This window comes from Callospermophilus lateralis, chromosome 4 (assembly GCF_048772815.1).
Source record: "Callospermophilus lateralis isolate mCalLat2 chromosome 4, mCalLat2.hap1, whole genome shotgun sequence".
In the NCBI taxonomy this organism is placed as follows: Eukaryota; Metazoa; Chordata; class Mammalia; order Rodentia; family Sciuridae; genus Callospermophilus; species Callospermophilus lateralis.
The window spans coordinates 71,210,361-71,224,840 of NC_135308.1; the positions used below are offsets into that span (position 1 = coordinate 71,210,361).

A 14,480-nucleotide genomic window follows, 5' to 3' on the forward strand; every position below is an offset into this window, starting at 1 on the left:
TACCAGGGCCGTGAGGGCAAGGACTTCAAATTGTTGACTGCTCTAGCCTCAGATTCTGACACTAAGCAGTTAGTAAACGTTTGTTGCAAAGTGAGTTACAGTTCATTATGAAAATCTAATATGAACTCCCCTGATTGCACTCCCCCCCGCAAAAAAGGTGAATTCCCACAGCATTTAGGTTTTTTTGTTTTGTTTTTTAATCTTTATTTTATTTTATGTGGTGCTGAGGATCGAACCCACGCCTGGCGCATGCCAGGTGAGCGCGTTACCGCTTGAGCCACATCCCCAGCCCACAGCATTTAGTTTTAATCTATCTTAATTGGTTTTTGTACGTGATTCTCAAATAAGATTGTCAACTCCCCAGGGAAGAAACTACACTTTGCTGAATGAATAGTAGAATAGTAGATGCTGAATAAATATTACTTTAGTAAATGAGTGTTACCACAAGCTTGTACCATGATCTGCTCAGAATCCCTTTGGGTTCAGCTTTGTTTTAGCTGAAGCAGAATTGAGGTCCACCCTATTAACAGTAATGACCCCTTTCTGACTAAAAAAAAAAAAAAAAAAAAAAAAAAAAAAACCCTAACAAATAATTATAATGCTCATTTTACAAAAAACAAGATTGACGATTTAAGTGATTCCTGTCCGCCAACCCCAATCATAAGCAGCAGCAAAGGATGCTTTTAAACATTTAAATATTTAAATAGATGATGTATATCTTTAGTTTATAATTGTAGTTTGAATCTTTTTAAAGGTGCCTACTCCCTTTATCACATTTTTTTAGGCTCAGGACCCAGTGTCTGTTAATTAGCAACAGTTGGTAAGATGAAGGACTTAAAGGGTCAGGTGTGTCCTGCCTGGGTTTTATTATTATTCGGTACTGAACCCATGAACTTGAACATGGCTAGGCAGGCACTCTACCACTGAGCTACCCTCCTAGTCCTTTTTATTTTGAAACATTCTTTATTGCCTAGCCTAGTCCCAAACTTGCAGTTCTCTTGCCTTAGCCTCTGCAGTAACTTGGATTACAGGCATGTACCACCATGCCTGGCTGCTGCATGGGTTATTGATGACTGATTCACGAAACTTTGACTTTTGGGCTGGTATAAAAAAGTGGAAGAAATAACAGCTCACTCTTGCTGAGACTGGTTTTGAACTCAGCAATCCTCCTGCCTCACCCTTCCAAGCTGCTGGGGTTACAGGCATGGGCTACCACGCCTGTTAATATTTTTTTTAATATTTATTTTGTAATTGGACACAATACCTTTATTTCACTCAATTATTTTTTACGTGATGCTGAGGATTGAACTCAGGGTCCCGTGCGTGCGAGACTAGCACTCTACTGCTGAGCCACAACCCCAGCTCCAGCCCATCACTATTTCATCATTTTTTTTTTTTTTTTTTTGTAGAGAGAGGTAGAGAGAGAGAATTTTAATATTTATTTTTTAGTTATCGGCGGGCACAACATCTTTGTTTGTATGTGGTGCTGAGGATCGAACCTGGGCCGCATGCATGTCAGGCGAGTGTGCTACCGCTTGAGCCACATCCCCAGCCCCTCATCATTATTTTTAAAATGCTCCCATAGCATCTTTGTTTTTTAAATTATCAAATTCACCATTTCAGCAATTTTAAAGTGTACAATTCGGTGGTTTCTGTATATTCACAATTTTGTGCAACCATCTGCACTAATACTGATCATTTCCCTCTCTCTCCAAAAAGAATCCTTTACCCATTAGCAGTCACTCTCAATTCTCCCTTTCCCCATCCCCTGGCAATCAGTAATCTACTTTCTCTCTATGGTTTTGCCTATTTGGGGCCATTTCATGTGAAAAGAATCAAACAATATGTGATCTTTTGTGTCTGACTTTTTACATAGCATATTCAAGATTCATCCATGTTGTAGCATGTATCAAAATTTATTTCTTTCTAATGGTTAATTACATTAAAAAAAAGTGGAAGAAAATTATAGTAATCTCTGGTTCTGGTTCTCCTGTTTTTCTGTGTACATAATTAGCTAGCTGCTTCAGAACCTAAATGCCTTTGTCAACCCTGCTCCTACCCTTATTGTTAAGAAGCAAGTTTTAAGTGGTTTTAACTCCTTAGAGCAAAGCTTTAGAGCAATAAATGGGCATGGGGGAGGAGGGCTGTTAATTTTAGCCATGGGTTCTCCAGCTGGCACACTCTTTCCATCTTGAGTCACTTCCACACCCTGAGCTCTGAGAGATTCCTCCTCTTGGGGGCTTCCCCATTCCCTGGTTAGGTCTGAGCCACAATGGTGAGCATTCCAGAAACATGCTTAGGAGAAACCTGGCTAAGTCATTTGATCTATGGCCCAGGAGGCAAAGAAAGCATGGTGATGAGATGCTGTTTCCAGTGGTTCCTCTCTTGTGTGGCCTTAAGAACCTTTCAATTCCCCAAAAAGCCATATGGCTCTTGTTTTGTGAGTCTTCTATTACTTGCAGCCTTCTGAGGTCCTCCCAAGGCCCCATAATCTGTTTCAATTACAGGAGAGAATTGTTAGGGTCTGTTCCCCAGGACTTCATACTTCATGTCATTTCTTTCTTGCTTTTTTTTTTTTTTTTTTTTTTTTTTGCTGTACTGAGAATTGAACCCAGGGCACTTTGTCACTGGATTATATCCCCAGCCCTATTTATTTTTTATCTTGAAACAGGGTCTCATTAGGTTTCCCAGGCTGAACTTGAACTTACTGTCCTCCTCCCTCAGCCTCTTAAATTGCTGGGATTACAGGCATGCATGGTAGTGCCTGGCACCTCATGCCTTTTCGTGGTTAGCATGACAATGTGACTTAGTCTGGGTTAATTCTTCTAGAACAATCCAGAAATCTAGGATGTCTCCTTTCTTCTCTCTTTCCAGCCATTTGACTTTCCATGGGGAAGGTAGCATTTAGGAGAGGGAACAGGTAAGAATTTCCAGTGTCTTGCTAGTATATTTTAATTTATTTAAATTTAGAGAAACAGCAGTCTAATCAGGGGATAATTAATTCCCTCATCATTAGGGGCCTTCATGTGTGCCTTTTGCATATGGATGAGCTTCAGGGTCACACTGTCCCTTTGAAGGGAGACAGTTGCTGAAGGTGAGAGCCCAGTAAGCTCTCCAGGCACTTGAGACAAGTATTTTTCTGTACCAGTGCTCCTCCCTCCACTCCCCAAGAACTGGATTCCTATGGGGAAAGCAGAAAAGGTTCATGGGTGTAACTTTCGCAGCCTCCTCAGATTCCTCACAGCCCATCAGCACCTTAACCTGTACCCTCAGGTTCCATCCAGCCCTCTGTCTTCCATTAGCTGCATGTTGTGATCTTTGGGGTGGGGGTGGGGGGGTTGGGTTGATGCAGCCCTCCTCAGAAGGTTGTTTGCCTTGCACCTCTGCTTTACATTGGTTCATCAGTGCAGGGCCCTGTTTGCTTCTTTTCCCTGTAGCAGTCTTTTTTGAGGGAGTTTGATGCCCTATAATACATTCTGCTCCAGTCCGGAGAAACAGACTTCTTCCTCCTCACAATCACTGTTATATGCTGCAGGGACTCAGGGAGGCTCTCTAACACCTAAAGCATATACCTACTTACATATGCATTCCCAATTCTAGTGTCAAAGATAAACACATGGAGGCAGGTACAGTCCTAGGCAGCCCACACTGTCCTCTTGTATACTACACTATCTCCTAACCTCCCTGGGGCTACCCCATTTCCAGGGAGCAGGTGGGGCACAGATGGGGGTGGGGAATGGGACCTGGGTGATTACCATGGCAACAGAGCCTAGCAACAGCTGAGAAGATGATGTGTGGGCTCTCATAGGGTTGTTACAAGAGCCAAACCTAAAATTGGGGCCTCAGAGGTGACTGATCCCAGCTGGGCAGCCTGTGTTCCCTCCCCCAAACACACCCCTTGATTCTACCCCCACACCCCAGCAGTCCCTCTTTCTCAGAGAGGGCAGAGTAGGGAAAGCTAATGAGCTAACCACAGGGCTTCTAATGCTGCACAGCTTTTGAGGGGCAGCTATGGGTGGGGGCAGGTTAGGGAGCAAAACAGAAAATAAAAGAAGCGGGGCAGTTACATTTCCTATGGCTCAGTTACATTCCTTTTCCTTTGCTCCATTTTTCTTTTCCTTTCACCCTTTCCCTCCATCTTTCTTAGAAGCTCTCTCTTCCTTTTCTGGATTAGTCCATTGCCTTTCCTCCTACATAATTTTTGCCCTTTTCTCTCTCCTTTCTCTTGGTGTCTCCTGACCTTCACTGACAAGGAACAAGCAAGCCATGCTTCTGATTCTAGTTTTTCTCTTCCACTGGTGCTCCTGAGGACTCTTCCCTTCAGTTCCTTTTCCCTTCCTTTCATTCTGTCCCAAGTTAAAACCCTCATCAGTCCCCTGCTCTAGGTAGGCAGGCCATATCACATCCAGCCTGGAAGAATTTTCCACCTCATCCTTATTTTCACTCTTCTTTCCTGCCCACCACTTTCTCCTCCTCTCTACAGCGGTGATAAGGCAGAACCAGGGGATTCAAGTATCTTGCAAAGGCTTTATTTGAAAATTTTGAAACTTACATCCCACAAGAATTCAAGATTATCACCACAAGAAGAAAGAGATAATACAAAAATATATATCACAGCATAGGAGCCAGGTAAGAGGGGAAGAAGGTAGATGGAAAAACTGGTGGAAGTAGGGAAGGACCTGAGGAGAGGGAGAGGGCAGAAGGTAAAAGTAGAAGAATGAAGGAGGGAGGAAAGGAGAGGAAAGGGTAGATGTGGAGGCAGAGCTCCGGATGGCCTTGAACCAGCTGGCTCCAGTCCCTGGCAGCCTAGGTGGAGTGAGGGAGGCCCTATGAGAGGCTGGGAAGTGGAGAACTGGCTCTGGGGCTCTGAATTCCAGAGAGGCGCACGCGCATACACACACACACACACACACACACACACACAGAGCCAGGACAGACAAGACAAAAGGGACTTGGGAGGGAGGGAAGGGCAACTGGGAGTCCCTTTCTCATGTAGTGCAGCAGGCACCTCCCCAAAATCCATCTCTCAGACAACAGAATTAGCAGTGGGGCTTCACTACCCACTTTCCTGTGGGGGAGCCCTCCGGGTAATACCAGCGCCCTTGGAGTGGTATGAGAAGACATTGAAACTCATTACATGGAATGGGATGGGGCCATGACAGATGAGGGCATGAGGAACCCCCAGCTCACTTCCCACCCACCTCTTGGGCAGCATGCAGGGGCCACAAAAACTAGACCAGTGGGCATGAACAGAGAGTGAGTACGCAACACTAAGCCACAACATTGGGCCAGAAATGCTCAGGAGAGGTGAGGTATGCATGAAACATGGACTCAGCAGTGACTGAGCCAAGGAGGGAGAGAGAAAATGTGAAACAAGAGGGAGAATGTGAGCAGTCAGCTGAGCAAAGAGATGTGGATGGGGAGAGGGTACAGAAGAGTGGCCATAAGGAGCACGAGTATGTGCAGTGGCCTATGAGGGTGGAGGTGAATGTGCAAGGCTTTCATGTGAGTGTGCGAGAATAGGGATGGGGGACCCAAAGTCACAAGTATGTGAAACCCCCAACTGCAGGAGGGTGGGCAGGTATGCTTGCCCTTGGGGCCAGTGAGTGTTCCAGGTGGTGTGCAAGGGCAGGAGCCCGGAGCCCCTGTGGCCCCAGCTGCCCCACCCTCAGTGGATGGCGGCTATGCAGGCCCCTTGGCCTCCTGCTTGGCAGCACCCCAACATGGGGGGGGCATCACAGATTCACCAGGGGAATCCTGAGAGGAAGAGGGAAAGGGCACAGTCAGGAACCAAGAGGTAGGCCACAATCGAAGGGGAAGTTCAAGACAGAAAAGGGGCTCAGGGTTAAGAGGGCAGAGTAAGAATTAAAGGTCAGCATGAGAATAGGACACAGAGCCTGAGAAAGTGGGAGAAGGAAGGGCCCGCCCTAGAGAGGAGCTGGCCTGGTCCCCCTTAGGAAGGCCTGGGACCAGACCAAAAAAGACAGCCAAGGGCTGTGAAAGACCAGGCTACCCACCAAGGGAACACCCCCATCCCAGCTCTGGAAGCCTAAGTTGCCTTCCCTCCTCACCCTCCCATCCCATTGCCCCTGCCCTCACCGGTTCAACTGGAAGGCTGGAGCCCCCTTGGGCTGGGGCATCCCAAGCCGGGGTCCCCCTCGGGGCTCCTCATGGTCAGGGGTGGGGGTGGGCGAATCCCCGAAGGCCCCCAGCACAGTGACTCCAGCTGGGGACAGGTCCGTCAGTGGCTGCTGGCTCTCCTCCTGCCTTAGGGCACCTTGCTGCCCAGAAGGTCTGCGCCGCTTCTGGCTGCGGTCCCAGCTGTTGTATGGGAAGGAAAGAAGTCCTCTCACACACTCAAGTAGCCCCCATTCTGGGCCTATAGCACTGGTCACCCCAGCCTCTCCAGGGACTTCCAACATCCTACAGTAAAGAAACTGGCCTCTGACAGTTCCCTATACTAAATCTCCTGAAACTATAGGCCCATAAAACCATTCCCAGGGGGCTCAGGAATGTAGATCATGCTCCCAAACCGATCCGGATCCACAGGATTAGTATCCTTTTCCCCATCAACACAGAACACCCTAAATTTGCCCACTCCCCCATGCATGGCGAGAAAAGCAACTTCTGTTCTCCACAGCATGTGGCACATTTAGTTCTAGTTCAAAGTCAGCTAATAACCTGGACACCTGAGTCTAATGATTCTCTCAGTAAAGTGTGAAGGACTGAGTGACCCAATATTAAATACGTGCAAAGAAAGCTCCAGATTTTCTTCCTCCTGCCTGGTAGCTCTAAGAAAGAGCCTTGTAGCCTGGATCACTTTTTTGTTTCTTGGAGAAATGTCCCCTCAAAGCCCCCAGTACACATAAATAATGCCCCTTTCCTCCCAATATCCTTGAACTTCTTTGTAAGAAAGAATCTGCACTGATTCACTGTTTTCCCCTACTCAAATCACTACCTTTCCCAAAGTCTTGCCTTCATTTACTATTTCCTACCCCAACCCCAGCAAAATTGCTGCTCTTGTCCCCTCCCTGTTCCAGCCTCCAAATATTTGCAAACATTCAGTCCCCATCCACCATCAACCTTCTCCCCGCCAGCTTACCAAAACTTGAAGATGATGCCAGTAGCCACAAGAACAATGATGATGGAGATTGTGATTGTGACATAGAGCTGGGGGTCCACACCTGATTGGGGTGGGGAGAAAGTTGTAGGGAGGCCTGAGGAGGTAGGAGCCAAGAGGCAGTGGGGGTGGGATTAGACTAAGGAGTATTGACGTATGAACCCACATTGCTCAACTCTTTCTGCTTCTCTGAAGCCTCCCTCTTTATTCTTATCACCAACTTTCCCAAGTTCTCAGCTATTTTCCACTTTCCCAAATGTATTTCACCTAACGTTATATGTATATGTGATTAGGATGAGGAACCAACATCAGAGAGAATATACCTCTGCATAGAAATTAGGGGGTGGAGGTGTCCTAGTCTCTGCCCTCTCCTGACCCTATACCACTGGCCCCATCCCTCTACAGGCACTCCCTGAGCCAAGATATCACTCTTGTCGTTCTTTTTCACTGTGGTATACTTCTATCTGGATACTCCCCCTGTATCAAGGTCCAGCTCAGATGTCAATACACTGAAGGTGTCCTAATCCCCTGGTATAAGTATTCTCTTACTTCTCTATTTTCCTAACAACAGCCTGTTTCTGCCTCTGTTAGAACATTTATTATGTTGACTCATCCCTGAGTGTTTACACATCTGTCTTCAGTGGACCTGCATTCCTTGAGGGCTCAGAAAACATCTTCATCTCTGCATCCATGCCAGAATACAGCCTGACACATTCACTGAAAAAACTTAGATAAGGCCTCCCTTAGAGTCTTCAACCAGCCTCCCCACCCCTCATATTCCCACTATTCTTGCCTCCTCACCTTCTCCATGCCCCCACAGGAATGGCCTCAGGGTAGCAGGTGTTTCTCCAAGGATGAGCCCATCTCCATCATCCCGCATGGAGTCTGAGTTGGGATGTGGAGTAGCCAGCCCATGGGGGGCTGCAAAACCATAGTCCAGGGGCAAAAATCCAGGATTGACTGAGTTGGGGTCCCCCCCATCCTCTCGAGACACTGTGGGGCCCCACACAATAGCCCAGGGATACTGAGATGAGGGAGGTCCCTCCTCAAAGCCTGATGGGGTGGCAGGGGGCGCAGTGCCTGGCAGAATTTGCCGACGTGATCTTGGTACCCGAGGGGACCGACTTGGTGGAGGTGCCCGCTCCCAAATGCACACATGTCGTGGAGCTGAGGGGCCACCCCGGGCACATGGGGGGCGGGCAGGGGCTGGTGGGGTTCGAGGGGAGGAGGAGGAGCCCTGAGCAGGCGGTGGGAGGGGCAGTAACAGCAGTGGCCAGAGAGGAAGGACATGGGACAGCAGCAGAGCAGGCCTGCAAGAAGGGAGAGAAAATGGGTGAGACACAGGCCAGTGTAGGGGTGTGGACCTGTGTAGGGGTGAGGACATGCTCACACTAGAAATCCCAGGCTGCCTCCCTCCAGGTTTCTCTGAGAGCAGGGAGGCCTTGGGAAAACTCTGGTCTCTTTTCCCTTTTGTCTTAGGGGCTAGGTCCCAGGATGGAAGGCCATGGATGGGCCTAGGTAGGAAAGGGCCAAGCCCCCAGGGAAAGTGGTCTCCAAGCTCCCCCTGCTGGGCCAAACTTACCACATTCTGGACTCCATGTCTGAGGTCTTCCTCAGCTGTGACCCAGATTTTCAGCCTTTACTGGGGGGGAAAAAAGGGTGGTCACACCACAGCCCTACTTCCCCAGCTCATTCATCTACCAGTTCTATTCCCATCTCCCCTCCCAGGGTGAATGGCTGCAAGGCATGCTTCTGACTTCCAGGATCCGCTGATGCTTAACATTCTTTTAGGGGGAAAAAAAAAATACCTTCCAAAGTGGTTCCCTCACTAGCCCCTAGCCCCATCCACAACTTCCCAGGTCCCTGTTACCTCCCTGCCCCAAGGTCTACTCTTTCTTCTCTGGCTTCCTTCCTTCTCACTTCCTCTGCCCACAGCTTAGGCTTTTCTTGGATCTTAATTTAGAGCCAAGAACCTTGTGATTCCTTGAGCACCTACCGCTAGGGAGGGAGTCTCAGGGTTGGGGGAGGGAAGGGAAGGCAATCCCAGCAAATATGTGCGTGTGTTTGCACAGGAGAGCCTTCCAACCCTCCCACCCCACTTGTAGTCCCAGGCATTTTTCTTATGATCTGCCCTGGGAGTCATCTGCATCTTCAGGAGAGAAAGAGGAAGAGAGGGAGAAATAGAAGGAAAGAGAGGTGGGTGGGAGAAAAACTACAGAATATAATTTTGCTCTTAATGTTTAATCATCCAAATGCATAGGTAGCCTCTAAAGAGAGGTTGAGTTGAGAAGAAGCCACCCTCTCAAATGTAGCTCTCCTGGGTAGAGTCTTCGGAGAATCTGGATGGTTGGTTTTGAAAGAGGGGCATGTTCTCAGAGCTGAGGGTGTTAGATCCAGGAGGCAGCCTCCCCAGAGTGAATAAAGATATGATATATGTGTTTTAAAATATGGACATTGAATACCCTCAGAGAATAGCAAGGGAATAAGATAAGCAAGTATGGGCAAGGGAATGGGGTAATGGACAGTGGGGAGAGATGGGAAGTGGGTGAAGGGCTGGGAGAGGGAAGGGCTGGTCAAGAGTAGAAAGAGAGTAGAGAGACAAAAAGGAAGTTAAGCCAAGGTTGAGTGCAGGGTAAGGGACAGCAAACAGCCCTAAAAAGGAATAGACTGGGGAGAGAAGTGGAGAGAGTGGGTACACAAGACCAGAAATGCTGAGGAAGCTAAAGGGAGAAAAGGATAGGATAAAAGGTCAGGGAGGGGAAACAGAGCAAAGAGGCAAGGGGCAGGAAGAGGAAAAGGAAGGGTCCAGGTAGAACAGTCAGAGAAGTGAGAGTAGAAGGGGAAGGGAGAGAGAAAGATGGATAGATCAGGGATAGAGAGAAACGAGTGACAGAGGAGAGAAAACTGAATACAGAAGACATAATGAGGAAGGGACTGGGGGACAGAGAAACAGGGAATGGCAAAGATGGAGGAGTTGGAAATTGTTTCTTCGAATTTAAAGGGATATGGAGACAGGGCTGGGGCATGGTGAAAAGGGATAAGGAATAGAAGTGAAAGGCCTGGGTCCATGGTGGGGAGAATGAGGCTAGAAGAGGGAAGGGAGCAATGGTAGAGGAAACCAGTGGAGCGGAGAAGGGCTCATCTGTGGCCACCTGACTCCAGGACCCAGTTGTCCCTCCGCCTGATGCATTCCCTACCACAGTCAACTCCAGTGCCAGCACCCCATACCCCTTTGGTCACCTCCTCCAGGAAGCCCGCAGTACCCCGGCTGGCGCGCCACCCCCACACTCTCCTGCTCCTCACCGACCTGTTGTGCGCAAGAGAGGAGCTGGGGGTGGGGCGGGAGCCTTGGGGTGCGGGAGCCGGTCCCCATCCCCAGCATTGCGCCTAATCCCGCCCATCCTACGGGCTCCCGCTCCTGGACAGGGCTGGAAAGCGGTGGGAGTGGGGAAAACCAAGAAAAGGTGGTCGGCAAAGGGAGGGAGTGCGGTAAGCGAAAAGGGGACCCAAGGCAGAAAGATGCCCGGAGCCCGCGGGCAAAGCCAAAGGCTGAATGGAAGCAACCGCGAGGACGATGACTGCTGCACCAGGGAGAGCAGGATGGAGTCCGGACAGCAGAGGAATGGAGGGCAAGGTGGAGAGCCAGCTCTTGGGGGTTGGAGCTTGGGCCCGACGAGGGTCGTGCCAAAGGGCGCGGGGCCGGGAAGGGTAGGGCTGGGCTCCCTCCGGGTGGGGACGTGAGGGTCCCCTTCACTCACCTGCATGCCTAGTGCGGAGATAAGACGACTGCAGGCATTCGAGGTTGCGCCGGACTGGGGGGTCGCAGAAGCAGGTGGGGCACGAGGCATGGTCGGGAGGTTTGGCCCGCTGCAAGGCGCTGGAGCCGGAGGGGGGCGGGCGCCCGGGGCTCAGGGCGGTGGCGGCGGGAGATGCTCGCCTCGGCTGGGTTCGACTCAGCTCGGCTATGCTCGGCGCGGCTTTTACGGCTCGGTCTCCGCCTCTCCCCCTCCTGTCTGTAGGCCACTCACGGGTTAACCCTCCTGCTGCCGCGCTGCAGAAGTCGAGACCAGCGATTTCATGGTGGAGGACTGGAGAAGGCAGCGAGGGTTTGAAGGGGGATGACTTCCAATTCTTCGGGTTCTGATGGTGGGCTTCCCGCCCCTCACCGAACTCCAAAGACACACACGATTGCCCCAGGTAGTTCTGAGATTCTGAGTCACCCAATATTCCTGAGTACTCAACTCTGTGTTGCCCTGGTAGAGAAGGGCCGAGCTCAAGGCTGTGGGGATATAGTGCAGAGAGGGACTGAGGAAAAGACCCTACAACATCATTGGAGTATCTCAACAGCGTATCCCCTATTTATCGCTGACTCTGCTACAAGGCATTCTCCCTGAAGCAACCCAAATGATCTTTAAAATAAGTGGATCAGGTCCCAATTACTCTACTTGGCTTTTCCAGTACTCACAATATCCAAACTCCTTACTGTGACTTACAGGGCCGCATAAAACCTGGTCCCTGGGTGTATCTGATTTTCTTCCCTAAAGATCTCTATGTCTCAGCCTCAGTGGATCTGATCTAGAAGACAAACTGAATCTACCTCAGAGCTTTTACATTTGCTGTTCCCACTATCTGGAATACTTTTCCTTGACATTTCACAATAACTCACCTTTTTTATTCCAGTTTCATTTAGCTCCAGTTTTTTCTGGCAGGCCTTCCCTAAACTCTCTACCAAATGTAGACTTCCCTAGCCCTACTCCCAACCTATCATGCCCCATACTCTTCTTTTATGTTACCCTGTTTGTCCTTGTTGCATTTCTAGGATACTGCACTCTTCCTAGTTGCCATCCACTGGCTGTTCTTTCCTAGTCTTCCTCAGCTCTGGCCTCTAAACGTTGGAGCCTTCTAGGACTTGGCCTTCTCTTTCTACATTCTCTGTCCAGTGATCTCATCCAGTCCCAGGGCTTAAATACTATGTAAATGTCAGTGAGTCCTAAATTTATATCCAGAGCACCAGACACATTTATACAACAGCCTACTTGACATCTCCACTTGGATGTCTAATAGCCATGAAAAACTAATGTGACTGGAATAGATGTCTTGAATGCTCCCACCCGCAATCCATTGCTCTCCCAGTGTTCCCCATGCGGGGACATGAGAATTCCTAGTTAAGGTTAAAAACCTAGTTAAGGTTAAAATTTTTTTTTTTTTTCCCACTGATTTCTTCCTTTAGTTTAGTTCCCCAGCAAGTTCTATGGGCTTTGCATCCAACATATGTCCTAAATTCATGCCCCTTTCTTCATCTTTGTTGCTATAGTCCTGGTCCAAGCTATCAACTTTCATGTGGAATATCACAGTAGCTTCTTTACTGGTCCCTCATTTCTGCCCTTATCCTTTACAAACTAGTCTTCACAATATTAATAATACTTCAAAAATCTAAATCATATCATGCTTTTATTTGTTTAAAAGTTCAAGTGGCTTTTTATTATAGTTAGAATAAATCTGAACACCTTGTACGGAGAAGCCCACCAACTTGTACTCCCATTCATACACAAAGACAAATCAGACTTCTTTGTGTAGGCTGGGGACAAGTAGTAAGGAATCAACACAGAGCCTTATATATACTGGGCAAGCACTCTACCACTGCACTACAACCTCAGCTCTTTTATTTTTTTATTTTGAAATAGTCTCATTAAGTTCCCCAAACTGGAATCGAACTTGTGATTCTCCCATCTCAACTTTCCAATTACCTAGGTTTATAGGCCTGGGCTACCACACCTGGCTCAAATCAGATTTCTTACTGTTCTAGAACATCAGAAATTATCTTCTTAACAACCCTGCACTTTGAGTCCCTTTTCCTGAAATATTTTGCTACCCCTTTCTCCATCTTTACCTGATTGACTTCTTCTTGCCATTCAGATCTCTACTCCCAATCTAAAGTCGGGGGCTGGGGGCACATCTCAGTAATAAAGCATTTGTCTAGCATGCACAAGGCCCCAAGTTTAATGCCCAGCACCACAACACACACACATACAAAAAAAAAAAAAATCTAATGTGGTCCCCAAATTCTGCTTCATCATTGTTTCATTGTCTTTCAGACCCATTGCTTTCTGGAATGATCTTATATCTCTTTAATGTCTGTTCCCACATACGCTTGAGATCAAAGACTCACCCTAGATCTTTTCACCCTAGATCCCAACTACATCCTATACTACCAACTACAGTACCATGGCACATGACAGATACTCAATATTTATTGCTTAGTGAACTCCTTCTAGGACCTTACCCACTCTAAACTCTTTTCCTTTTCTCCTCTGCTCTTATCTTGAATTTCCTGTCTATCTGCCTGCTCTCCCTCATCTCTGCCCACAGCTTCAGGTTGAGTCTTTGCTGATATGCACACCCCTCCAGGCTCTCCCCCTTCCTATGCTGCATTATTACCATCATTAGCCTGGCACTGCTGCCTCCCGGAAGGAAGCCTGCTATTCTGACCAGCATCTGTAATGACTGTCCTCCTCCTTGCCTGTCCCTGACAGCCCTTCTTTTGAGGTAAAATACCAAATGAGTGAGCCATCCTCTCAGTGTCTCCCAGTGGCACATTAGATGGGAATGGGACCATGGAGCCATGTGAGGTAGTTTGTGTGATACCTGCCACATCTTGGTCCAGTGAACCTAGTGCATCCTGAGGATATGCTTTCAGTGAACTCATTGTGTGACTGATGTGGACCAGTCACATTTATCAGATGAATAGTCACTTTAGTATAAATACCTTTTACAGCTGGGCATGGTGGTACATACTTGTAATCCCAACAGCTTGGGAGACCAGAGCAGGAGGACTTCAGTCCTAGCTAGCCTCAGCAATTTATGGAGGCCCTAAGCAATTTAGTGAGAACCCTGTCTCAAAATTTAAAAAATAAAAATAAGAAGGTCTGGAGATGTGGTTCAGCCTCTGGGTTCAATCCCTGGTATACCTCACCCCTAAATTTAAAAAAAAAAAAAGTCACCACTGCTTTTGTAGAGTTTATTATTTAGTTAGGGAGACAAATATAGAGTGATAGGCTGGGGCATGGCTTAGTGGTAGGGTGGTCCTGGGTCCAATCCCCAGTAGTCCTCTGACTCTATGGTATCTTTTTTTTTTTTCTTAAGATTTTTTTTAGTTGTAATTGAACACAATACCTTTATTTTATTTATTTATTTTTATGTGGTGCTGAGGATCAAACCCAAGGGCCTTGCATGTGCTAGGCAAGTGCTCTACTGATGAGCCACAGCCCCAGCCCATTATGATATCTTTATCATCACCTCTGGACTCAGGTATGGATCTTAGTATCTGTCAAGTTGAATTTCTGTTTTCTGTCTTCAATGT

The 14,480-nt window shown here is 48.0% G+C and overlaps 1 protein-coding gene across 1 annotated transcript; it reads right to left on the bottom strand.

Annotated features, from left to right (window-relative positions):
- Positions 1-5,735: 5,735 nt before the first annotated feature.
- Positions 5,736-8,719, bottom strand: Pianp (PILR alpha associated neural protein). Its single transcript, XM_076852591.1, has 5 exons — positions 8,703-8,719; positions 7,922-8,430; positions 7,103-7,184; positions 6,100-6,321; positions 5,736-5,757 (listed from the first exon to the last, which is right to left on the bottom strand). Exons 1-5 carry the CDS (start codon positions 8,717-8,719, stop codon positions 5,736-5,738), a joined length of 852 nt encoding a protein of 283 aa, XP_076708706.1.
- Between the last annotated feature and the right edge of the window lie 5,761 nt (positions 8,720-14,480).